The 25820-nt window shown below is 49.2% G+C and overlaps 5 protein-coding genes across 5 annotated transcripts; 4 read left to right on the top strand and 1 right to left on the bottom strand.

Annotated features, from left to right (window-relative positions):
• The first annotated feature begins 91 nt into the window (after window positions 1-91).
• F5B22DRAFT_36532 (pyridoxamine 5'-phosphate oxidase) lies at window positions 92-1243 on the top strand. The gene is made up of 3 exons (XM_047971102.1): window positions 92-387; window positions 472-646; window positions 713-1243. The coding sequence occupies exons 1-3, from the start codon at window positions 280-282 to the stop codon at window positions 1129-1131; spliced, it is 702 nt and encodes a 233-aa protein (XP_047833077.1). The 5' UTR covers window positions 92-279; the 3' UTR covers window positions 1132-1243.
• Window positions 1244-1921: 678 nt separating this feature from the next.
• On the top strand, window positions 1922-5405 carry F5B22DRAFT_644300 (uncharacterized protein; the record flags this gene model as incomplete). The annotated part of the gene is made up of 13 exons (XM_047978405.1): window positions 1922-1942; window positions 2078-2147; window positions 2294-2493; window positions 2615-2910; window positions 2978-3170; window positions 3320-3329; window positions 3418-3611; window positions 3670-3747; window positions 3829-3907; window positions 3971-4171; window positions 4304-4473; window positions 4537-4720; window positions 4804-5405. 13 exons carry the CDS (start codon window positions 1922-1924, stop codon window positions 5403-5405), a joined length of 2298 nt encoding a protein of 765 aa, XP_047833076.1.
• Window positions 5406-7378: 1973 nt separating this feature from the next.
• F5B22DRAFT_36630 (ankyrin repeat-containing domain protein) lies at window positions 7379-10616 on the bottom strand. The gene is made up of 2 exons (XM_047971111.1): window positions 8401-10616; window positions 7379-8335 (listed from the first exon to the last, which is right to left on the bottom strand). The coding sequence occupies exons 1-2, from the start codon at window positions 10448-10450 to the stop codon at window positions 7614-7616; spliced, it is 2772 nt and encodes a 923-aa protein (XP_047833075.1). The 5' UTR covers window positions 10451-10616; the 3' UTR covers window positions 7379-7613.
• A 6347-nt stretch (window positions 10617-16963) lies between these two features.
• F5B22DRAFT_36429 (uncharacterized protein) lies at window positions 16964-20420 on the top strand. The gene is made up of 7 exons (XM_047971100.1): window positions 16964-17333; window positions 17389-17847; window positions 17927-18487; window positions 18552-18624; window positions 18693-19153; window positions 19223-19843; window positions 19912-20420. The coding sequence occupies exons 1-7, from the start codon at window positions 17254-17256 to the stop codon at window positions 20153-20155; spliced, it is 2499 nt and encodes an 832-aa protein (XP_047833074.1). The 5' UTR covers window positions 16964-17253; the 3' UTR covers window positions 20156-20420.
• A 2390-nt stretch (window positions 20421-22810) lies between these two features.
• F5B22DRAFT_36460 (uncharacterized protein) lies at window positions 22811-24149 on the top strand. Its single transcript, XM_047971101.1, has one exon. It carries the CDS (start codon window positions 23096-23098, stop codon window positions 24086-24088), a length of 993 nt encoding a protein of 330 aa, XP_047833073.1. The 5' UTR covers window positions 22811-23095; the 3' UTR covers window positions 24089-24149.
• Window positions 24150-25820: the final 1671 nt, after the last annotated feature.

Below are 25820 nucleotides of genomic sequence, written 5' to 3'. Positions count from 1 at the left end.
ATCTAGATTGCGGGCAGTCGCGCGGCTACTTAGGTACATGAAGCAGCATCCTGGCGTGCCATCGCTGTCGTCACCATGCTAGACAGGTACCTAAATACCCTTGTTCGGCGCCTGGTACCCGCTGGACCAGGTTACCCTCCCCACTGTAGCCCATTGTACTTAGTGAAGGGTACCCCTCCAAACCTCCATGACGAGACCAGTAAAACCAGCAAAACCATCAAAGATACTGACTTGCCTATATCATAAGACATCCATACAACCTGACCACGCTCACCAGCTATGGAACAGGTGTCGCTCAATTACGAGGCCTCTGCCGGCGACACGCATAAGCAGACTGTCAGCGAGCTGCCGCTTGACGTCGTGCAATGTCTTGAAAATGCTCGATTCGTAAGACCAAGCCCCCGGGACTTGCTCGTCACTGGTCAATTCACTGCCTACCCCTTCGCTAACCAGCCTTGTTCTCGTCCATAGCTTCACCTCGCCACGTGTGTCGATAATCAGCCTCACGTCTCTCTGATGAACTACACCTATCTCCCATCGTCGCCGTATTCCACCGTTCCAGCCATCGTCATGACCACAAACCCCTCGTCCAAAAAGACCAACAACCTGCTCGTCAATCCAAACGTGTCCCTCCTAGTCCACGACTGTATAACGCTCCTATCCTTAGAAGCCAACAACGGCCTAGCGACTCCTTACTGACGCCATGTGCTAGGGGTATCTCACCGCCCACCGACTCAAGGTCGCCGAGCCTCCGGCGGCTCGCCTGGGCCCGAACACCGATCTAGCCTCGCGTCTATGCTTTTCAACATGAACACGAGTGCCATGTCAAGTATCAGTGCCACCATAAATGGCACCGCTCGTCTAGTTACTCCCGGCTCTGATGAGGAAAAGTACTACCGGGAACAGCATTTAGAGAACAATACATTTGATTCAGAGGGCGTGTTGTCCTTCAACAGACAACCACAAAGTCCTGTGGAAGACGGCGGCCGCGAATGCTTCATCGCGGGTGAGGAAGTGCGCGTGATACTCGTACATATCAAAGATATACGAACAAGCGATTGGAAAGGCGGTGTCCGCGACTGGGTTTTAGCATCAGATGAGAACAGTGCGGCCGTGAATGGCGGCAGCTAATCCAGCTTCGCTCGCGGCGTGGCAATATATGAATCTACAAAAACACATAGGTAACTCTCAGCGGGGGCATTAATAGCATAATCAAACCTTCACCACAGAGACCACGAAGCTGCCTCCCTAAATTTTCAAAATGAACGCTACACAATGCATCCGGCCCTTCGATTTGCCAACATGCAGCGTAGCAGCGAGACAAAGAGCGATCATATTGTCTCGAGGTCAATCAGATGTTGTTTGATCTCGAATACCAAAAATTGATCGAAATCTGTTGTTGTCTTATAATTCTCCATATAGCATTGTTAGCACGTCAATACGATGCTTTAGGTCCGATTTTGATTATTTCCATCGGTGAAATAAAGTATGTATTGATTATCTACAACTGCGACGGATTCGAGATCACCTCAGCTCTGAATGCTCAATTGGCATCGCACACTCATCTTGGATAATGAAGCCACATTTGAGTGTTGGAATATTAATACGACGAGAGCTTCGAGAGTTTTGCTTGAAAGTGATATCAGGGTAGATCAAGCCTTTGTTCCTTACCTTCAACTCGACGCATGCAGAACAAAGCACTACAGCCCTTGTTGTCCTATTGATACTGTCTATTTACACCAACAAAGCTACCTAGGTATAGTTCATACTTTTTTTGTGAGACATAACTGTCCCTGATTGACCTCGCTGCTGGCATCAGAGGCGATATTCATTTCATGTTATACCGATGTTATGACTTAGTTGTGTCTAACCTGCCTAATCGCAATACAACAGACTGCCCTCGAGGCGAAGTAGTCCAAAGATGACTGGACGATACTCACCAGTACGTGACCCGCTCGGATTCCCTTATTTCCTTAAGCATATACCACGCATCATGTATCCCGTGATGGGATGTTTCCATTTATCGTGGATTCCCTCGATCTAAATCTGAAGAAATATATTAACACTTATCTTGCAGTGGGCGGAGCGATTCAAGGGGGTAGGGGGTGGTGCGCCGCAGCGACACGTACTTCTAACCGACAATGATGGTAATGGCTATTTTCTTCGATATATATCGCAATAAATTCCACCCTATATTCACACGGAGATTCCAGGCGGCACACTTTTCTAGACACCATTTAAGCGAGATCTTGCTTAAGTAATATAAGATGAATGCTAAATTCTTTCTCGAAAGGCACCACACATTCGGGGATAGCTATCCAATATCCGTCAAAACACCCCAAATTCTATTGCGATCCTACTCCTATATTTGACCCACACGACAAGCCCCGTACCGGTGCTGAATATCACAGGTTCTTCCAGAGTGTACATTTGCAGGGAAGGCTCTTTTCGAAGGGGCAAACGACGAAACTAGCTTCACTGAATCGTTACCTTGTGTGTTAAGTTAATCTCAGAATTCGAAGCCTTAATTTCCAGGCATTCTTGTATTCCAGGATCCCTTTAGGCCCACATAACACACACTCAAGAGAGTCCGTCCTAATTCTAAGCCCTATAGTACGCTTCAAATCAATTTGGGATATATTCAGGTGGCCACCGATCGGCAGACGACCCTAATGAGTTCTTTGAAGCATTTGGCTTGAGGAGATTCTCGGTCAATCAGGACGCATGGTACGACTTCCTCCAGAAACACCGCTGGTACGACCTCCACTCAATTTCAGGTGGACCGTTCAAGGACGGGCTGTCCAACGGGCCATGGAGTGTGGACAACCCACCCATTTGGCAAAACCTGCTAGGCTCTCTCGAATTAACTGACCGACTTATAAGAGCACTAATAGAAGATCACCACAGTGGGTAAGTAGCCAGCACATAGAGCCACAAAAGTTTGGAAAAGCCGTCATCTAAATGTCATATTTGTTAGGTTTGAGGCAATGTTGTTTGGAAGGATTGTGCCCTGGGATTCGGTTAAGTATATGCCCGTTAGAAGCCCCTTCGAGGGCGCTTCTGTGCTCCTCACGCAAGAGATGGAATACAAAATAGCTGCCATGAGCCAAAGTCCGCCTGAGAAGAGTCCAATTCACGACCTTTCAGGCAAAAGGAGGATAGTTGCGATGGTTAGTAGACGTGATCATATACTTATTGTGCTTTGATGGTGGCTTCGAGTGAGCAGTTTCTTCAGCATGGAGATTTCATGTTTCTGAGCTGCGGAGCTTTCGACACGCATGATTACATAGATCGCATACTAACCTTCTATTTTGAATAGGAAGACAGGTGTAGGTGATATCTGGAATCAGCTTTCTCTTCCCTTCCCCTGCCCTTGGATGTGTAAAATATGACTCTATTTTAACGACGGCGTGATAGTGGAAAACATACTGAGGAGACACACTTGGTCTTTCTCGCCCACTGTTAACGCTTTGGGCTTCACAACGAAAGCGCAGGCACGGTATAACCATACCACTCTCACTGCCTTGAACACAACAACCATAAAATTTCTCGTCACTGAAGATATTACACTGGCGGAAAGATTTATGCTACAGTTCGAAATAGCGGCCCTGGTATGAAACAGCTTGGTGCCCCGCGGAACGCACGGTAACCTGCTAAACGCCTTATTAGATGATACACGAGATTATGCATGCCATTATAACTCACCGGTATCATGAAGAAGGGCTGGATTGTAAGCATCCTGAGCCTGTAGGTTGTTATACTTCTTTGTGGCATATAGTCGTGTGATTTGCGTTTTATCAGGTACTAAAGCCCCTATTCTCTTATTAGTTCATGGACTTCGATCCGATAGCCGAAATGGGTGAGGCAATGGAGCGTCGAATATTTGGCGGCAGGTATAACCCAGTTCGTAAGTATTTGCATCCTAACCTTCGGGGCATCATGCTTTTCGGCTGACGTGATACTGATACAGCGCTTTCTTGCGTGCCTCTGGCTTCCGTGTTATACAACTGGCCAAGGAACTCAACGGGAGGGCAGAAAAACCCTCACGACCCTATTTGGCAAACCGACATTCCATCGACAGCCAAGCCATTCCCTCCCTTGTTTATCTCAAAATTATTTTCAGCTGAGTTCTGGGACAATCCTTACCTACCAAAGAAAAGTGATAAGAGATGTAAGTGATCAGATATACCACCCCAACCCTTCGATTCCTAAACCTAGATTTTGCTCTGATGACTCTGTCGAGAATATTCATCCAAACTGTAGAATTGTTAATTACCTAGCTAACTAGCCTGGCTTATTTCAGTCTGGTCATGTGACCTGTTTAAGAATTGGCAACTGGACAAGACGCAAGAAAAATACTGGGATCGGTTTGAGAGTGCGATAGCGGGGTATTGGCAGAATTCGGTATATGAGGAATTCATGTACCGCAAGGGTTGGTTCACGGAATCATTGAGACATTGGATCTGCTCACCCGTAAGGGCCCTTGACCTACCTTTTACATGAGGGCATACTCGTGCTAATCAAAACCTGTGATAGTGGGGGTCTAATTGGGATTTCCTGGCTATATTCGTCGCAGGTTTTCAAAGCAGGGATGAAATCGCGTGCTGCCAAGCCGCCGATAGAGCGCGGTTGGCCATGCCCTGGGAGAACAGGGACAATTTTTTCGCATCTATGCCGCACCCTAGCGAAATTCGCAAAAATTGGATATACTTCGCCATTAGTATGTACACATAGCCCACATCGAGACCTACAAACATATAAATGACGGCACTTTGTCCCACTGACAGATTTGCGTTCTATCAGGGCTACTCATGTATGCTGCGATGCCCGTTAGGGAAACGGAGTATTCGGTCCCTAGTATTACCCGGCTTCAAGACGCTCGATACGTCACTTTCAAGCCAGGCATGGACTGTGAAGCCGAACGGAAGCATAATAAATGGTGGAATGTGCCTGAGAAAATAGAGTCCGTGAATTATGGCATCCACGATGCTGCTGACCACAAGCGCGAGGCGAATGTTCTCTATAATCCGTTTGAATTAGATCCTCTGGATGCTGGTTCAGCTGTCGTTAGACCAGACCCTTCAGTCACGCAGATGAAGTATCTGGCTCTCGTGCACAAGATGCTAATATACATAAAAGAAGAGGGGGCAACCGTTTCAAAACCTTGGTATTTGGAAATCGAGCGGTGTACCAGAGATCTTGAATCCCAGCGACAGGAACTTATCGCTGAACGTTCAGCGACCCCAACAAGCCACCTTACCCTTTGGGCAAAGAACTGGCCATTCAAATCGCCCGAATATGACCCTTTCGACTCGACTTTGGCAAAGTGGGACCGTGTTCGTCGTGAGTGGCAGCCAGTCGATTCCACTTGCCCTGACGAGCTCCCCCGCGACAAATTCTGGTAGTTCCAGTAGTGAATTTTAAACCAGTGTCCTTACGCCATTGGCTATTATATTGCAAACATTTGTGATAGGGAAACTCTAGCGTTAGTTCATAAATCTATGAAGTCCTAATGGCTCTAGCTTCTTGGGTAAATAGGTCATGAAATTCATTGGCTTGTCGTCGATCGGCATCTCCAATTGCCGGCTCCGGCCGTGTCACTTTCCATCGGCTCCTTTAGACCGGCATGTTTTATAGTGTACTATTTATATCGCTCAATAGGAGGCTGAAAAGTCTATAGGGACTTAGCTTGTTTGAAGGATTTGGGGCAAGTATTGCCGGTTGGGCAAATACTTCTACATGGACTTAATGGCTTCCAATCACACAGATCTGTAACATAGAAATGTCCACTCATTGCGACTAATCCACAATGACTACAAATTAGGTAGACAAGAGGTATGGTTAGTCACGTGTTTGTCTGTCTGAGCTCCCACATAAGTCTGATACTGTCAGGTATGCTGCAAACCCTGGCAGGGTTCCTGAAACGTATGAAAAGAAGCTATTGTGCCATCTCCCGCATTCCACTGGATTTCTGTTTTCGGGTTCCTCTCCCACCCGGGACTCTAGGAGGGCGATCAGCACAAGAGAAGTGTTAGACGACAGCCTATAGGTGGTCTCGCCTCGCCGGGGCTTTTGCTGAATGCTCCCACACGCCGCAATATCAGGCTTAGGGCCTCGGACAGACAGGTTTTCATACAGACAGCCTGTCCTGATTTCAGGTATGATATGCTCCAAATCCCGGGTTCATTCTTGATATGATTTTTCTATTTGACTACACTTCGTCCATTGAACGGTTCTCACTCGACACCATCTTATAAACTCCTTGATTTGGAGATGGGCAGTCTGCAGCCGAAACATCGACAACGTAACCTGAGAGCCATCTATATGAAGCAGAAACACGGGTGAGTGCCCCATAGCCACATGAACCACCAGGTATCATCGGATCCGATTTTCTCGGCTGCGTCCTCGCCTTCGAATTTGAATGGGCCTCGAACCCTGGATTGATTCCCAGTGCTTTCTCAGCTTTGCAATGCTCGCTGATTAGCACCTGGGAACCAACTGACGTTGCAATGCCGCACGGAGCATGCTAGGATCCGGGTATCTAAGCGTGCATATACTAAGGGTGTGCGCATACCGTAGTTGTATTTTTCGCGCCTAATGCTCTTCTTGCATTGGGCAATTACCCTAGATAGCAATATGCCGTCCTCTTCCTCGATCATCAGTAACCTGTCGATCTCTGTCGGCGTCTCTCCCCGCAGCTGGCTACCCGATCCCTGATATTAACAGGCGATGCAGTCTATAGTAGTATAGATATCATGATACCTTCGCCGCCACATCACCATCCACTTGCCTCTGCACTAATTCCGCACGATATGGTCATATGAAAGACGTCCCCGCGACCCCACGATCGGAAAAATGGCCCCCAAGCCCTGCGCCCTGTCAAATCCCGACCGTCATAGCGTCTGCAGCGCATAGACTCGATCAACATCTCGACTGCAGGCATGATCCCTGTTCCAATTCTAAGGCTACGCTGCAGTATGTACTGAGTATACCTACTTCGTCAGTAGTGTGGTGTCTGAGTGAGCGTTTGATTGCCCCTAACTTTGGTTGGGTTGATGTCCGCCAAGCTAGGCCAAGCCAAGAATCCTTCCTTCATCCGTGTCGAGGTAGCTTTTCCGCAACAAGCAGGCAGGCAACAAAGTGAGAGCTAAGGATCGCGATCCGGCACGCAATTAGCGAGCCGCTCCGAGGCTTACGGGCAACGGCCGTTTCACGATTATCTCATCGACGAACCCTTTTGAGAAGGAAGATGGTATTTAAAAGGTATCGTAACTTTGTATTTACAAAGAGGGGAATAAACATATTGTTGAATCATAAAGAGTAGTAGTAAAATGACAGCGCTAGTTCGTGACATAGGAAAGAAGGCGGTGCGTTGTGTGCGCGTAAGCTATCGTAATCGACCATCCCCCCATTTTGCCCCCGATCATTAATAACATAGGAAAATAGGGAGCAGTGGAGTAGTAAGTAGCTAAAGCAAGTAGGTATCAACGAAATCTCGCCAGGAGAAACTCATATACTTCTCAGACGTGGAGTGGTTCCTGGATGGTCCAGAACCCGTCCTTGATCTCTAATACTTCCTTCACTGGGCCCGCCCATGCCGGTCTTGTAGATAGTCACACGGCCTTCTTGCCCCTGATTAAGATATCCTTTCCTTCCTCCCACCCGCGCATCTCCGCTATTTCAATCGGCGTGCGTCCGGTGTCGTCTATGGCGTCTAGGTCGACGCCCCATTTCTCGATCAGTAGGCGTAGGATGAAGGGGTCGCCCATCTCGACCGCCTGGATGATGGCGCTGTGGCCACGGTACACCTTGTTCGGGTCCGCGCCTTTTCGTAATAACATCTCGATGATCTCCGTGTCGGGGGGTTCGTAGCGACGTAGCGCTTTGACGATAGGGAGATGCTCGCCAGGAGAGTTCGGGTCCGCACCGGCTTCATCTAGAAGGTAGGCTACAATATCCTTGTGACGCTCGCGAATTGCTGTCGTCAAAGGACTGAACACACCGCCGTTGCGGTCTTCAACGTTGACACCCGCCGCTAGTAATAACTTGACTGACTCTAGTTTATTCGCTGATACAGCCATTTCCACAACACCCTTGAATGCGCGGGGCTGTGCAAGGGCAGGTAACAAACGCTTCAGGATGACTGGGTATTTAACGGCCATGCAGACGGGCCAATCTTGGCCACGGATGTTGGGGTTCGCCCCTCGTGCCAAGAGGACCTCGACGAAATCAGGTTTATTCAGGCCAATTGCTGTTGTTAGAGGCGTTGCCCTTGTGTCAGGTGCCTGATCGTTTGGCGATACTCCATTATCCAAAAGCCATAGTAGTGCTTCCACTGTGAAATTGTTAGCCTATGTCTCTATTGCGTATAATAGGTAGTCGTGTGTTTGATTGACTTACTATTATCAAACTGTACCGCCGTCTCCGCGATGCCTTTGGGTGCATTAAGATTGCCACCCGCCGCTACGAGGTGCGGTAAGAACTGTAATCGATTATGGGTCACACATTTGAAGCAGGGGTACTCGGAGGCCGGGACGTTGGGGTCGCCGCCGTTGGCGAGGAGAAGGTGGAATATGTCTGCGCGATTGTCGCGAATCGCAGAGCATAATGGCGTGTAGACCCCGTCCTTCTTGGAGTTGGGATCAACACCTGCGTTAAGCAGAACACTCACTGAGTCAATCTTGTTGATAGACGTAGCGAGCTCCATAATACCCGGTGTCTTCTTGTGGTCTGCCCCGCGGTTAAGTAATACCTGGAGGCACTTCGGCTGATATGCGGCCGGCCAGAGCATATGCTTCGGTCCCGGTAGATTCGGATTCGCATGATGGTCAAGAAGTGATACGACGATGTCCACGCGGCCAGCAGTTATCGCCCTAAATAGCGCTGTCTCGCCCTCCTTGCTCTTGCCATCGGCATCGGCACCGTAGTTAAGAATCATGTCGACTAGAGATCTATTGCATTTGGCGCCGATGATTTTCGTCAGAACTGTCTCGCCGTCGGCCGTTATCTGGTTTGTGTCTGCGCCGTACATCAAGAAGAGACGTATAAAGTGGGTGTCACCCTTTATGACAGCGAGGGCAAAGGGTGAGTCGTGATCAATCGCTGGGGGGAGATTGGAGTCAGCTCCATACTTGAGGAGAAGAGAGGCAGCGTCCAAGAAGCCTTCCTCGACAGTTGCGATGAGTGGCGATGCGCCTGAGTGTCCTGCTAAATTAGGATCTGCGCCAAATAGCATCAACAAGCGCACAATTTCGAGATCATGTTGACGAATGGCCTCGTTCAGGGCATGATAGTCTGGGCCAACATTTGCGGGGACCCCGCGATCGAGCAGCTGCTCGACCGCCTTGCTGTTTCGATCTCGAATTGCGGTTATAAGGTTGAGTTTCAATGAGGGGGTATCAGCGCCTATAGAGTTTCGAGGCACCCAGCGTGGCATCTTCGAAGGGTTCACGGGTAGGCGAATGACCTTAGTTGGCTTCATGTCGCTGATATACTCATGATCCGACAAGCCCAATTGTTCAAGTTCGGCCAGTCCGCCAGATCTGAGGTCCTCTGGCGGGTCCGAAGGGGGTGTCGTTCGACTGTGGGCGCTGCGCGTCGAAACCGTGTCTGTATGATGTGAAGGCGTTCGTCTGCGTGCTCCATTAGACAAGTCGAGCTGGCCCAAGCCATTCCAGTTTGGCTCCGTTGGCAAATCTGGAACTCGGTGTGGGTGATCATCCCGAAGTGAGAACTGCATTGGCGGGCCAGATGTCGACGACCGAACCGTATTCGCGCGTGGCAGCGTAAGTGTGTGGGTTGGAGATATATGATCATCCAAAGCAATTTCGACGACCTGGCTTTGATCATGGCTGTGACTCGTATATGAAGCGTCCATGCCTGGACTAGGTTTCGATATGCTCCCTTTGCTCGAGCTTCCTTTCTCAAGTCGATCTAGAGCTGCAGAGAGAGCAGTGTATCCAATACCAAGGGACTCGTCGATTTTGGCCTCCCCGATGGACCACTGGAACATGAGTGCGCTCATCCTTAAGGACTCTCGCGTCTTGCCGAGAGCCTGTCTCATCTTTGGTATCTCATTCCCCGAGAAAATTCTCCGCCAGCCCCTTGATAGCTTCTTCCCCGGACCCCCGCGTTCCTCGCTCAGGGAGCGACTGAGCCAATGATCGACGCCCTGGAAATCGACATGGGCGGTGTTGAACTTGCGATCGAGCTCCTGTGTCATCTCTACTGGCAACGATTGGCCAGTCCGCGTATACTCTACCAAGCCTGCTTCTATAGACCACATGATCCGGCAAACGTCGAGAAAATCATGGGCCAGCTCGTGAAGGCCGTCATGGTGGCTCGAGGCGGCCGTGATGTACTCGAGCATATGAATGGCGATTATATTGCCCAAGACGGTGGCCTTGTGGCAGTGGCTCAAGGCCGCTGCCTGATACTTGTCAGCGGTCATCACGTCCACCTCGCTGGCGGTGACTGGGTAAAGGGGTTGCTATGATTAGTCTGCCTTGTATGCTACTAACATCGGTGGATGAAACAGAGAGACGAGGGCATGCGGGTCGGCATACCCTCTGCCTATTAGTAGTCTTGCGAGCTAGGACCACACAACACTCGAAACATATCCCGAGACACATCGAATACACTACTGGTAGCTAGGCAATTTACCAAGGATCTAGGTCCAATATTCCTGACTACCTATTTGAGAACCACAGGTCCGAGCGTGGATACTAGACTGTGTGAGGACACATGAAGTCTGCCCCTGCAGGATCATTACATTAGTGTCTATCAGCTTAGTTTCCTAATAGTGTAGGTTCCCAAGGTTCGGCGTAGCCCATAGCAAGCCAGTAGTGCAGCAGTTTGTTTCTGGCCTATACGCCTTGATGTTGGCATCTTGTTTGACTCGGTTGTTTGCTCATGCTGTTGTCGCGGTGTTGACCGGCGGGTATTTTCGCCATAATCGGAAGGGATGAAACCAGCTGCTGCATACCATCTGCTGCCGGTACTGTCCATCGGCCGTCCATCGGTTATCCCGGAAATGCGATAGGCTAGCAGGGTCCGTTCACCCTGTTACCCCGGCCTCTATCGACATTAGCTTGACCTAGGAGAGCTTGGATACGGTTCTAGATCAGCCACCTGCCTACCCGGTTTTAAACAATGCCTCCGGTAGCCCCGGCCGCCATCGTCTGCAAGGATTAATTAGCCTGCAAGAGTTGCCTTCCCAAGACCAAGAAAACCGCCAAGGCCTGAGGCATGCGTCCGCAGACAGCCCACCGCCAAGCACGCCAACACATCGTCAGGATATAGCGGGAAAGGTCTCATTGGCCATGGAAATTGAGCGACCTTTTCGAACCAAGATCTTTTTTCTTCAGTTACCCCCCAACCGACGTGGTTGAGCTTCGATGTGACCCCAGCTTCGCCTGTCAGAAGAAAACTAGGTAGGTTGTCGTGGGGCGACCGCAGCACTCTGGTCAAGCTTTGGCGGGATTTCTTTTTCCTCAAAGCTCGCAGGGTCGTTCATTTACCATGTAACTCCATGACGGAACCCATGACTTCGCTTGCAATTGCTCTCCATACTAGTACAACGTCACGGACGATCGTTGAACAAACCCGCGTGGTTTGTATTAGCTCTTGAGCTGTGAGCCTGTAATAGTTGAATTCTCGAAACGAAACCTTATCGTGGTTACTAATAATCAGCTACACCCAGATCAAGACTAATGACTCGTGGCGAGCTGCTAAAGCTTTGGTAACCATATTATCAGAGCTATGTAATATCACACAGAGTCAATGGGTGCCTACAATGGCGGCCAGACAATCCCGTCTCATATGAGTTTATGCACCGAGGTTTCCATAATGTAATCGCATTTATGCAATCGACACCCAAGCGCTCAGTTATTCCGGTTCACAATAGCACCGAAGATTATGGGATAAAACTGTAGCAGCCCGCTTCGACACCTTCAGTTTCAGATATTCGATGTTCATTAGGTATCATTCAACATTGAGCAGATACAACCTACATAGACCCTCGGCGTGCTGTGGCTTCCCCGTTGGTTTAGGCCCTCTGTTACCCCATATCATTAAGAAGTGCTACAAGCAGGCAACCTGCAAGAGATATTCAAGGGTCAGGGTAGAAGTTTGAGCTGAGGTAAGTTTCGTCCTCGCTCCACCACTACCCAGCGCAAGGACTGGCCCGATCAAGTAGCTAAGCCCACACTATTCTTTTCAACCGCAGAGCTGGGAATACATCTACATATTGTTCAGACGATCCGCTCTTGACACTAGGTCATGCATTAGTTCTTGGATCGATCTATTAGATCTCCTGTCTCAGTCATACTTGCCGAGTTTGTTCAGCTCAGCAGAGCCTGAGATCTCGAAGAAACGTCAGAGGGACAATGCGTAATCCGAGGGGAGAATTGGGTTGGAGGGGGTGAATCGATCAATTCCATGTGTCTAACCTTTGTGTACGCTTTGAACCACCTTACTCACCATACACCGATAGATGCCTCCTCCCGCAGCCTCCTACCCTGCCCTGCCACACATCTCAGGCTCACGAACATGACGCTGAGACTCCAGGGGAAGGAGTCAATCGAAACAAGACTAGACCTGTTTGCTAAACTACCTACCTGCCAAACAAGTCCTGATTGCCGACCCGGGTCCTGCTTCCCCTCCAGCTTTACTTATCGTGGATGGGGCTGCTCTTACACCCAGTCTCCCGGGTTCATGGGACCGTGCATCCTCTTCCCCGGTTCACTTTATCGATGTGGCCCCTCACCATTTGATGAAATCGCTAGTTTGCGAGAAGCTTGGAATAGGGGCAGAGCCCCTTCAGGCTAATCATACAAGCTTCGGTCATACTTGAAGTACTCGCTCGAGCCGGCGAGGTGATGTCTTGACTGTTTAGCAGCCGCTTCAGCGATTATAGATCCCTCACAACAGTTAGCTCTCAAACTACCTACATGTATGCAATCTAATACCCCACAAGTTCAACAATGCGAGAGAACTCACAGACGAGCTGAGGCTGATAAGGCCGCCTCTAGCCTCTAGGTCAAGGCGACCCTACCGCCCGGGCCAGAATACTAGAACGACCATTCTTCACATGTATTCATTGATAAGCGATATAGGTATTTCTTTTGTGGCTGACGGGCTAGCAATAGCAGTGGCCATAGCTCCAAGAGCTATCCTTAGATATGACTTCTACACGTAAGCTGACATGGTAGCGGACTCGTTTGTGTGAATATGTGGAGGGAACTAGTACGCAGCCCATGTTATTCGAATAGTCATGGGTCACAGAGTAGAAACTCTTCTCTTTCCCCTCGATATGCTGGGACCATACATTACACCACTTGCTCGGTTTCTCTGTGGGCAATTTTATTGAGAAGCATTTGCTTATCTGTAAACCAGCCCAGGCAGCTCGTGTTCCCCGTATTCCCATTCCCATTACCAGGTAGGCATTCCGCCGAACCCACAGAGCCGTTCGCTGGAACCAATGGGAACTGCTGTCGGTTACCAAGAAAGGTAGTGCGGGTTTTTACATGCACCGTCAGCAACCTACTTGTGAGATAGGTATCTGTGCGATCCCTGTCTGTGTCTGCAAGCCGAAAGTGCTGTAGTGTGTACTATCGAGATACTATGTAAACTTAATCTTTCCCGCCCCAGCCCGGACAATAATTTACCAGGTGGACAGGTTGGACAGAGATCGCCCGACCGCTAATCCTGCTCATCAAGTTGCAGTACATTGACCTTCGTCCACCCTCCCTCGGCTCTGGTTTGACGTTGCACAAAGAAAACGGGTTTGACGTGCAATTACACTCAGATCCCATGATCTCCCATGATGGGGTAAGTCAGATATTGACAGCCAGACCCCCCTGGACCCCTTTGCAACCCTCTGCAACACGGATCGCTCCAGGGAGATCCCGGCTGCTGCTAACGATGCACGCGTCAAATTCAGCTTTAGTAAACACACGCCGCCATAGGAATAGTCTCCATTCATAGTGTAGAGAGGGGTGGTTGGCTTTTGGGGTGCGGGGTTTCAAGCCACGGTCGGAAATACCTACCGGTTTCTTGATAATCTCACAGCAACAGCACATTGGCCGTGAGGCCGAAACCCATCTGTGTGTGCCCTTTACCTGCAAACAAATCAGAAAATTTTGAGCGGGTGACGTGTCAATTAGCGAACCCGCAAACAGCAAAAAGTCCTGGCGATCGCCCATCGTCGTGTACATATGTAGCTAAGCCAGTGTGCACCACATGTACATGCGTGCTGCGCAGCATTGCATTAAAGCGACTGTAGCAGGTCGTAGGACGGCGATGCTGTTTCGTCTCTTACATACACACTTTCTCTCTCTCTCTCTCTACATGTACTGCGCCGCCACCACCGAGGATGCAGACACACAGAGGAGGCGGTGATGAACTGGTTGATTGATCTGACTAGCAATTACTTGACTAATTACCCTCCCTGCTCTTCGTCCGCCGCCGCCGCCGCCTCTTCGAGTATCAGCTTCAGGCCAAGGTCGGCGACAACGGATGCGCGCATTGCCGCATAGCGCGCTACATCTCGCTGGCCTCTGTATTCTCCTTCTAAAAAAGGAATAGATTTATGAAGAAAGAGCGAGGAGAAAAAGAAAGGGGAAGAAGAAAAACCTGCTGAAAGCTTCACTACTTTACCCGCTGCTGAGTTTGGTAAGTATGCATTCGAAGTTGGTGCTGCTTTGCTATTGGAGCCTTCAGCAGGTTTGACATCAAGGAAGCGAGCGGTCCTCGAAGAGAAACAGAAGGATCTAATGCACAGCTTGGAGTCTGAACCCACCAGGACAGAATGCTACCATGGGTAGACTGCATACATGTCACGTAGCTAAGGACTCCGGCCATTTGAGTTGCTCATGTTATATAATAGTAGTGTCCACGTGCTATAAAATAGAAATTCATTCATATCACATAGACGTACCAGCATTCTTCAAAAGTCAACGGCTGGCCCCCCTTAACCTGAGCTACGGTACAATCCAGCCAGCTCTAGACTACCTTAGGGGCAACTAGTTTGGTGCGCCTCAAGAACTCCTTATCTTCTCGAGGCTCTCTAACACGTGCTCGGGCTATCCCGTTAGGCCATGATCTAGAATTATCGTCAACGGTAGCTAGTTTCATTTTAGCGGCATCACCAAGGACCATCATTTATAGCCAGACCATTGAGTTATACTAGAGAGTATCTAGAATGCTCCATTCAAGACGAAGTTCTCTCGTTTCCATCCAAACCACTACTTGTTCATCCTTGTTCGCATAATTTGTAGGTCTACGGACCGGATTTATTAAGATCCCGTCATGCCTTCTATCTCATGAATCTGCGGGTCCGCCTTTGTATCAAGCGATGAAACCGATGTCCCTTATTGCCTGTTAAGTACGTAATGAAAGTCTAAAACGCAATATCCGTTTCGAATATGCGTCGGCTATTGCTCCTACGTACGGCTTAGTCTGCGCCGCATATAAGCGACATTGTATTGTAACCGCCATAGATGGTCCATGAATACACTAATGAATTCATTTATCAGAGACCTGACAATATGTAAAGCAAGAGTAGGAGGTGAGGAAGAGCTAGGTAAAGGTATGGCGACGAAATCCCAACACCATCCGCATGGTGAAAGTTATTCCTTCATCAACACCACTCAGAACCTGTGCCATCAAAACAAGAGGCATTTTCATCAAGTAAGTATAAACTTTGAAAAAATCTTAAAAAAAGACTTTAAAGGGGGTTTTAAATAGAAGCTGTTAGCGTTTAAGTGCTGATTATAAGTTGATTTTAAGCAAGCCATCATGTAGCTTATTTCTGTCTTAAACCTGGTGATAACTAAACCCACGTTTTTCATCTTCCTTGGTGAGATTTCGGGAAAAGTCCAGGAAGGTTTGTAGATTCTTATACATATAGATCTTACAAAAAGTCGTAGTCGTGCTTATATCTCGATAACTTCGTCACATGGCCTTTGCTGGCACACTATAGATAGTTCTTGCTTTTCCCCTTAAGACTCACTAAGCTATTATGTTCTTCTCATTCTATAACTTGCTGTTACCGATGGCTACAGATTATGTTCACAAGCGCCACGCACTATATCGATTATACAAAACTATGTGCAGAATCCAAGTAGTGATACATGATCAGGGATCCCTTTACTACAAAAGCTAGTATGAGACTTACTCAGGCTGGCTTGGATCGTGCGTACCATGGCGTGGAGATGTATCGCAAAAAATAAAACGAACTGTTGTGGATTCTTCAAGAATATACCACTTGAGGGTTGATCCCAGTGTAGCCAACAAATGACGCACAATGGGGATATTAGACATATGCTGGAATGGGCTATTTTTGAGTACCCTGCTATGTTCTCAGTGACGGTTTGGTCGTGACACACTAGGTCCTCCGCAGGTTGGTACGTTTTCGGTTTTAACCGTAAATGAGTCCAGGTAGGGTTTAACGCACATCTGTTACGGAGTAGTGGGATATTCGCTGTCTCAAGACCATTAATTCCTTATGCGTCAACGGCGTCGTTTTCCCCGTGACAATATCCCATGCCACGAGCTACAGACAATTAAATTCAAGGCCAGCTGCTCTGTCATCGGCTGTTTTGCTCTGCCTTGTATGTCTTAATCGACGATTGTATACCACTCCTAATTTGCATCAACTCCGTTTCTTCTGACTCTATGCGAGTAAGTGGCATAGCGGCACTAACACATGTTGGCCGTTTGTTGGTGGTATCTATACATCCTTGGCACTGGCATTAATATTATTATGTCGTATTTTACTTTTTAAAGCTGGCATCGTGCTCTGAAGTTATAAACGGCCTCAAATATTGCTACGACCGAGTGCACCAATGCATATCCAGCTTTACAAATTCACAATTCAGAAGAATAAATGGATATCAAGGCACATGGAGCTCTAGCGACCGATTCTCTGGTGCTGGTCGAGAATCCCGACCCCAACAGCCACAATGGGTACACTATGGATAAATCCGGCTACTCCAAGCGTTGGGACTTATGACAAGAGCGAACCTGACGACTCATCTGAAAGTATAACCGTTGAGGATATGGCAGGCGCACTTGTTTGTATTGGCTAATTGACGGCGTGCAGATATATATGAGTGAGCGTTCCGATGCTGGCATGAGATGCCCTCGCAACTGTAATACATATAATGAATGTCCTGTATTATGTTGCCTTTAGCTGTGTAACCGCGCCACCTTATGTGAAGACCTAGGCGTTCTCGGCCAGGTGTGGTAGAGATGATCATGATGGCAATGGCATATCTCTCTTTCCTGTTAGCCCTATGGGCCACGACGGCATCCTGCGAAAATAAGACTCAGTATGGGGCGCTTTCATTCCCCTGTGTTGGCCTAAATAATAACGTGGGCGTGCAGGTCCATACTCAATGACATCGGTTTGCCGCCTGTGAGCGCGTGGCCCAACCTTGTTCCAAAGATCATGGCGCAGCCGACTCTTTCGGTAACCAGTAGTACACCCAATTCGCGAGTGGCATCCATTCCAAACCCATGTGATTTTGGAGAAGACTTTTTGCCTCCGGTCTACGAGATCACCAACATTGAATTCGAAATATATTATCCAGGATATATCAAATTTCCCGAATATGATATGAATGTTACCGCTCGAGATACCAAGAACGGATATACCATGATTTGCAAGCTAGAACGCACGGCGTCTGGACGATGTCATGTGGAAGGTAGTAACATTGACCCATACACTACTCGTTTTGGCGTGTTGCAACGCGATAACGACACCAACATGAACAATGGGCTTGCGAGTATTATCACCCTATCACAGATTTGGATATGTGATAGAGAAAGCCCTGGTGCTTACCCGTAAGTCATTTGTTTCTCTTTCTTCTGTGCCGAAACAGACAAAAACATTTGGTACTTTGGTCTGATGACCGGATTCTAGCTATATCTACGAGGCATATGGACAAACAATGGTTCAGACAGATTGTGTCCCGAGTAGAGATCCAAAAGAGGAACAACGAGACCCATGCAATGCTACCACCGGGTTGCCTATAGTAATAGAGCCCAAATGGCGCACTCCATATAACGATACGCGGCTCATCCCTCATCCAACCTCCGGGCACGAGGCGACAGCACCACCAGCCCGTCCCGGTCGTACTAAGGACTGCACAGCGAATGCTTTCTCTAACCCAGACATTATCGTAGAAGACTTCCATTTCGTACCGCCGCCTACGAACAAAGAAGCAACAAGCAATTCACTCAACTTTACTTTGACGAGTGTCGTCACCGGAGTCCGGGCTTTCTGTGTCCCAACTGCTGAACAAGACGACCGATATCCTACCCGTCTCATCAACACCTACTGTATAAATGAAGATCAAGATCAAGACGAGGGTGATCCATTTCAGAGTCAGACTGAGTTCTATGACGTGGATTTCTGGTGGGGAGAGCATGAAATTGACTTCAAGCAAAGGTTCATATGTGGTGACCCCGAGGGAAAGCGCGAGTACGAAATTGCTCCCCTTAGGTTTTTCTCAAAAGAACATTGGTCCAGCTAACGGAAATGTTAGAACCAAATTTGATATCTCAGCTGGGGGCTTTTTACCATATGTTTGCCCCAGCGTGAACAGCTCGGGTACAGAAGTAGGTGCAACCTTTCTCGATATACCTATGCACTCGAGGCAGAAACTCATCAAGATATGTTCCTCCAGTGTACGTCTAGCCGAACCAAGTTCGAAGGGACCATACATGAACCAGTTCGGTATTTGGCCCCTGCACCGATTCCGCCTCCCCCTGATAAGTCTGTGCCAGGATGCACGCAAAGATCACTCCAGTTCTCCAGGTTCATAGCGCAAAAAATATTTTACTATCACTTATGGTTCACAGCGAATCCCGACGATGACCATCACTACATCAATAATGGTGCCTATGAAGAGCGCTCACTTGCTGTTGAGATTCTAAACGAGGCCAACAATCACATAGCGACATGCGTATTCCAGAACTCAGGCCCAGGTGATTGGGCTAACGGGCAGTGGTTTCCCTGTTTCGAGCCTACCGCACGACATACTTTTCCCAAATACTCCCTCGAGACCTGGGTGCAATTTGATTCGACAACAAATAAGCTGGCTCTGAATCAGACATGGTATTGTGACGATACACAGGAAGCCACACCGTGAGTCAAAGCCATTGAGACGTGAAGAGATGAGTGGTTACATAACTGACGGGTTGCCCGCAATCTAAGGATGAAGTTTGTTGCTCAAGGCGAGACGCATCTCAGTGGATCTCAATGTGGTTGGATGAACATCACCCAGGATGAGGTTATTTGCTACGGGGTCGCAAGTCCCATTACACCTCCAGCACATTGCAAGCCGGAGTATGATGTTCGGTGGTGCAATCTAACAAATCATAGACCTTCCTTTTCGATCATCGACGCATCGCTATTACAGCAGATCGAGCTACCGCGAAATGCTTTCAATAACCCGGACCCAGAGCCTTACCCTGATGTCTACAGCTGCACGGTGACATCTCTGAGCCAGCCGGTTGAGATAGTGCTGAGCGACTTCGTCACGCGGACCCGGTTCACCGGTGGGGATAACCATCCAAATCAGACGTCGACGGATGTGAAGTTCCGCCTGGACAACTCGGCGCTGATTCGTCGGCCTGGTGGCGGTTCGATCGATGTGTTCACCGGCAGCTACGCGATGAGCCCGTACTTTGAATCATTCAACCCTATTCAAACTTTTGCTCCCTACAAAAGAAATTTTCTAAATGATTTGGGCTGGACTCTGCGTCTCGACCTCGCCAGACAGTACTTAGAGCTCAATCAGAGTTGGTATTGCGAAGATAAGGATCCTCAGCACCCGTAGGCCGCTCCCTTTCCTTCTCAAACACTACCATTCTTAATATTTTCCACTAACAAAACATTTGCAGCATCTTATTCAATGCCACATGGAATGGATACCTCCCCTTTTCGTGCACCCACCAGAGACCTGAGAAAAATGTCGACGAAGCTATCGTGTGTTCCTTGGAGGGCGACAAACCGGTCGCAACGCTGATTCCATTAGTGAATTCCAATGTTCAGTATAAGCCCATTTCCGATCCTACGTGTTCCAATAACGAGGTGTGTTTATACCCGAGGGACCCCGACAACCCTGGCGGGGTTATTCTTTCTTAGGCAATCGTGTCGTTTTCACAAACACTAGTATGCCTATTTATTAGTGAGCAGGGTATTGTACATAGGTGGTAATGCCCAAATAAACAGAATAAACAGGCAGTAATCAATCGTGAAGCTAAGTTACGATGAGTTAGAAGGTGAATTTTGATCCATGGTAGAGAACGGAACACTGGTGGCTAGAAACACGAGGCAAACAAGTGGGATCCCCGCAACCGCCGCGATGAGTCAGCAGAGGGGGATCGTCCCGAGCTATTGGAATTGCGAGCATTGTCCATTGCACGTGATATCAACTTCCTTTAAACGCCTGTCTACCAGATGCTTCTTGAAACTGAGTTTGACGCTGATATGATTCGGGGGCCGGCCTCTACTGTTCCTTCTACGTTGGGGGCGATAGGTATGCTGGGCATGCTTTCCGTACCTATATTGACATGGGATGGCGCCCCGAATGACTGAGAGAATAATTGAAAATATCACGTTACAGTGTACAAGGCGATTCAGTCTTGTGACCAGATGCCCAAATCATATCGATTTTAAATGTAAAGATGAGCAACGTAGCTTGAGAACGTTCGGCTAGGTGTAGCTGGGGCCGAACTTGGCGGTCTGGGTATTTCATCTGTGGAATCGGAGGCGTTCATTTTGTCGATTGCCACAGCGCTTCTATACCGTGTAATACGGTATAACATCTCAATCATATGTTCCTCAATTCATGTAAGCATAAGCGTGGACCCTGTCACTTGTACGACAGCCCCTGGTGCCTAGATCATATCATCGTCAGTGTGGCGGTGATGACCTGCCAATGAGCGCGAATTACTTAGCTCGTGAGCGGACAGAGGCTTCAAATAATGAAAATCCGTGAATACCCTTGATAGTAACAATCATAATTGGTTGCCCCGGTCTTCACCTCGTATCGTCACGTATGGGCATGATCGCAAGAGCCTACATCCCCTCCAAAGGGGCGACTTCACCGCTGCTTTATTCTAGATGCCGGTAGTCGTAACACTAGCTTCTCGATTTCATGCATAACGATATGTAATATTCTAATCCTTAGGCGAAGCGAATGATATGCGTGATCTGATTGATGAGGGCATTACAATATTTTTTTTAGAGTGCTCCAATTCGTACGCTGATGATGAAGACATGGGTCTTCAGCTATCTGGCTCGCATCCAACTGCTGTGCTATTGGCAAATAAGGCCTCTGAATATCAACACGAGTTACCCTCAATTACCTGTTAGCATTGCTTTTGTTGGCGCTTGATTGACCCGCCCAAGCCGAAATGTCTCACGTTGTAGAGGTACATCGTTAGACTTTCTCAATAGCAGAAAAGTACCGGTACTTGGTATTGACTTCTCGTGCGATATTCGCCGTATCCTCCCGGGACTACTCTTTCTGGTGAGAATACCGAACAAAAGTTCCCGGGCCGATTGAAGATGAGAGCAAGAGGACATCGCCACCGTTGAGACGGGCATAAGCGGCAGTTGCACTTTCATCTACAGCTGAGGTCGGCGATCCAGAAGCTGGGAAGTTGTTTGCGAGGAATCAGGTTAGAAAGAAGCAAGAATGAATCTTACGATTCGCGAATGAAACAACCTGTTAGTTCTCGAACCATCATCTTGCCACCACTGATAAGAAAGCGCTACCAGTTATATCCGCTACTGCACCATACGGGATGAGTACACGGCGGAGCCTGTTGTACCGAACGCTCCGGCAAGAGGTGAGGTCAAACAGCTGAGTAAGAGGCAAGGGGGGAAAGGGGGGTAACACGAAAGGAGGTACCGTGGTCATGGGACCGGCAGAACAACCACGCCTCTGGACCGTCCGGCATTGGGAAGGAACTTTGTGTTTCCACCGACTCCCTAAACGGGAGGGTGGAAGATGACGGCTCGAAAGAAGGTTCGCTTCGGTCCCAGAATCGCCCCCATGCAGCTTACTCGCTTGGGGTGGCTACACGTACCAACCAAGCAGAATCTCACCGATAATTCACGAAAATCCGACGGCGCGGGATGCTGCTTTGGGCTAAGGCGGTGAGAAAACAGTTCTCGTCAGTCACATGTAGGCACATACGTGTGGCTGGACTTGGTCATGTGCTCGCTTCCACATGCGACGAGGGCAAGCGGTGATGCCGGTGACGATGTTTCCCGGCTCCGATCATTGCCGTGTCAAACGCCACCCAGCAGGATTTGGAGAAAAGTACCCGGCATTGCGTCGCGTCGCGTTGCGGCTGATGCCATGCTTTATTGTTTCCAACGGCTAGAACCTGCGTGAGACGAGATGATTTTATTGCTTTTGGCCGCCAATGGTAGGACCCGACACCTCTCACGAGGGATATGTCCGTCTTTCAACCAAGGCTTTCCCATCGTTTACTGGATGTACCGTACGATGTCAGGACAGAAGAGATGTCGTTGTTATTGCAGAGCTTGCTCTGGCGAGAGCGTGATCTCACCATCGCCAATACGTGCCCCCCCGGACTATCAACGGTGAAATGCAACTTCGGCACACCATTGGTAGGCTAGTATTATTAGCATGTCAGCAAAAGTTGGGGAACCTCATGGCACAGTCGATCTCGTGTGACGACGACTCGGAACTTATTCAGTACAAATTAATTTAGGTCACTTACTCAGAGGCAGGTACCGTATCCAAGGAGTCAGAAATGACTTACCCATTTTGGTAACCACTAATCACCGAAAACCTGCCGCTAACGCCGTCTTCACCGAAATTCACCGAAAAGCTCCGACCGTTGCCTCATCACTCTTTGTCTCACTTCGAGGTTCTCTGAGAACTTGGGAGCTAGGTGAAATCCATCCACGTATCCACGTGCCTTAGCATTCTACATTATCGTTTTTTTTTTTTACGTGTAGGAAGCTTTGGTATCACGCGGGACCCCATGCCTCGCGGCCCAGCCAATTCCTGATCCGATCCTAGATCCTACCGCCCTTTCTCCAATGGCCACCCTCCGATACCTAACCCTGCCGTCCAACCCAAGCGCCGTCCTCCCCCAATTCCCTAGCTACGCTTTCGCGTCGCGTATGCAGACGGCGCTGCAAAAGGAATTCCTAGCCTGGAAGGCCCAGCCGTTAAAGACACGCGGCCCAACACCACCGCCGAGTATCCTCTGCTTCACACCGACGCCGACGTATACTCTCGGCCGCCGACAGACGGAGCCGTTATCCGAGAGCGAGGTCGCTCGTTTGCGATCACCTCTATTTATGCCGAACCCGAGTGAGAGCGAGGAATGGATCGCGAATAATGGTGGAAATGACAGGCGCGGAAAAGCGGCCTTCTTCTTGCCAAACATCACCCATGCGCCTCGTGGCGGTCTGACGACGTACCATGGCCCCGGTCAGCTCGTCATTTGGCCCGTTATCGATCTGCATTCCCCCTGGCACGCACACCTGTCCGTGCGTGACTACGCCTGCTTGCTCGAGAAGACGACGATCGCAACTCTTGAGCGACTGTGGGGGCTCGCCGGGTTCACAACGGAGAACCCAGGCGTCTGGGTGCGGTCTGGGGGTGCTCGGGGGTTAGATGCGGGAGGGGATGAGCGGAAGATTGCGGCCCTCGGCGTCCATCTTCGCCGTCACGTTACAGGCCTTGGCGTTGCCATCAACTACAGCACGCCAGTATCGGGCCCCTCGGAGACTAACCCGTGGGACCGCATCGTGGCTTGTGGTCTCGGAGACCGTGGCGTCACAAGTGTTCAAGCAGAACTCGGCATCGGCAACGGCACCAGTCAGGAGGACAACAATACCGCACTGGCGACCTTAGGGGAGACTTGGCGCTCCGAATTCCAAAAACGACTGAAGCTGCGCGACGATGTCACCGATGGGGCGACCGAGCTCGACCTTGTCCAGCGCATGAAAAGCTTCAGCGCCCTAATTGAAGACTGGGATGGCCTTGGGGTTCACGCTCGCCCCATCAGTGACCTCGATAAATAACGTGAGTGTATTAATATTGCTTGCATCCTTAGGCGATGCGTGGGCCTTCTGGAAATCTCTGTTCCCTAGTGCCGGCGTATCATACGGGGTCTCAACCTCAGCTTCTTCTAGTCGTCAAACATACTACGCACTTGGCTTTCCTGCGACTCGTGCCCTGCGATAGGCTGCTCGGCCGCCGGTGAGGGACCGTGCCTGTTTGATGACGTCGGCTCCTCTCTTGGGAGGGCGGGCTGACGGACTGAGGCCTCGATGGACATAGTACATACTCACTCTCACTAACCAATGAACCCCAGCCTCTGTCGGGGTCTGCTCCATTCGCCGCACGCGAATAGGGATGAGCGCGCTATATGTGTATACAGCGCCGGATTTAATGCATTCCCATCCTCGTCATCACAATTTTTGTGTTCCCAGCCCAAGCCTTTCTCCAGGATTGGAACCCACCCGACATCACATTTATGCAACGTGAAACCTGAGAAGGCATATGACCAGGACGATACGCAGTGAGGTTAGGTGTCTATGACTACAATCGAGGCCTACTCTTGTCCTGGCTTCTAGACGAAGGGGCTTCATGGACATCCTATTCGCAGAAACCAAGCCAATCCACAGCGCCCATATCTCCCAGACATGACATCCCATTAGCAGAAGGAACACATGCCGACTGGGTATTTTAGTCATAATCTGAAATCTCACACTACCTAGCCCTTTTTTGCCTTGGATATACTATACAGTACACCACGCAATGGAGAATACCTGTACCTACTAGGTACGCTACTCACCTACACAGAGATCAGTGGAGAGACCTATTTAGTACGAGTAGCCACATTAGTATACACTAAACCAGCGGGTATTCCCGAACAACACAGCCGCCACGTCGGAAACCTGATCTCCGCAATTTCTCGGAGTCTCGCTGATGAAGAGAAATCTGTCAGTGTACTATAGTAGACAAAACTCTCGACCGCAAGCAGGCCCCTTTTGAGCCTAGTGTAGCGCGTTTGGATGCGTTTGGATGAAGGTTTTCCTGGGGCTTGCTGCATTGGACTACTAGGTAGCCAGTTAGGTCGATAAGTAGTAGGTAGGTATGCATGTAGCTAGGTAGGTAGGTGGCAGTCTCATGTAGCCATCCCTTGTCGACATTCACTCATGACATATCTGGGCTGGACATGTATGTATCCATAGATGTGTGCGAGCGGTGCGTGCGGTGCGGTGCGGTACGTGCGCCGCGCCGCGCCGCGCCGTCTTAACCAACCCATCTAACGACGAGTTTTGCTGCGACTCTGACTCCTCGTGGCGGATCTTGATTCGTACTAGTGCTGGCCGGTGGTGTGCGTGCGCGAGCGTGATAGTAATTACATAGCCTGCAGTTGGTATCTGTCAGTGGAGTTCCCAACGAGGACAGGACAATATATTACACTTACATATTACTTAGTAGGCCGCCACCATCCTTCGAGCATGCATGGCATGGCATGGCGTTGTACGGTCGGTACTGTATGATGATACAGTATAGGTATATGACAACGGTTTATACATACATACATACCTACATACCTACCTACATACGTAACGGACCGACTTATAGACGGACGGAACAGATGAGTACTTACAGACATACCATACCTACCTACGTGCTTAATCAAGTTGCTTACTCGATGGGCTAAGTACATATATACGTGCCTACTAACTTGCTGTCTGCCGCACACATGTAATGCAACAATAACATGTAAATGTATGTGTA

This window comes from Xylaria bambusicola (assembly GCF_022495145.1).
Source record: "Xylaria bambusicola strain CBS 139988 unplaced genomic scaffold F5B22scaffold_10, whole genome shotgun sequence".
NCBI classification, from domain to species: domain Eukaryota; kingdom Fungi; phylum Ascomycota; class Sordariomycetes; order Xylariales; family Xylariaceae; genus Xylaria; species Xylaria bambusicola.
This window is presented reverse-complemented; position numbering and strand designations above follow the sequence as displayed.

Bases quoted from the DNA above. Each gene is read 5' to 3' on its own strand.
- F5B22DRAFT_36532 (XM_047971102.1), top strand. From the start codon at position 280: ATGGAACAGGTGTCGCTCAATTACGAGGCCTCTGCCGGCGACACGCAT. The intron at 388-471 runs GTAAGACCAAGC...TCTCGTCCATAG, and splicing joins GTCTTGAAAATGCTCGATTC to CTTCACCTCGCCACGTGTGT. The intron at 647-712 runs GTATAACGCTCC...GCCATGTGCTAG, and splicing joins GTCCCTCCTAGTCCACGACT to GGGTATCTCACCGCCCACCG.
- F5B22DRAFT_36630 (XM_047971111.1), bottom strand. From the start codon at position 10,450: ATGACCGCTGACAAGTATCAGGCAGCGGCCTTGAGCCACTGCCACAAG. The intron at 8,336-8,400 runs GTAAGTCAATCA...ACAATTTCACAG, and splicing joins GGCGGTACAGTTTGATAATA to TGGAAGCACTACTATGGCTT.
- F5B22DRAFT_36429 (XM_047971100.1), top strand. From the start codon at position 17,254: ATGATCATGATGGCAATGGCATATCTCTCTTTCCTGTTAGCCCTATGG. The intron at 17,334-17,388 runs GTATGGGGCGCT...GTGGGCGTGCAG, and splicing joins TCCTGCGAAAATAAGACTCA to GTCCATACTCAATGACATCG. The intron at 19,154-19,222 runs GTGAGTCAAAGC...CCGCAATCTAAG, and splicing joins GATACACAGGAAGCCACACC to GATGAAGTTTGTTGCTCAAG.
- F5B22DRAFT_36460 (XM_047971101.1), top strand. From the start codon at position 23,096: ATGGCCACCCTCCGATACCTAACCCTGCCGTCCAACCCAAGCGCCGTC.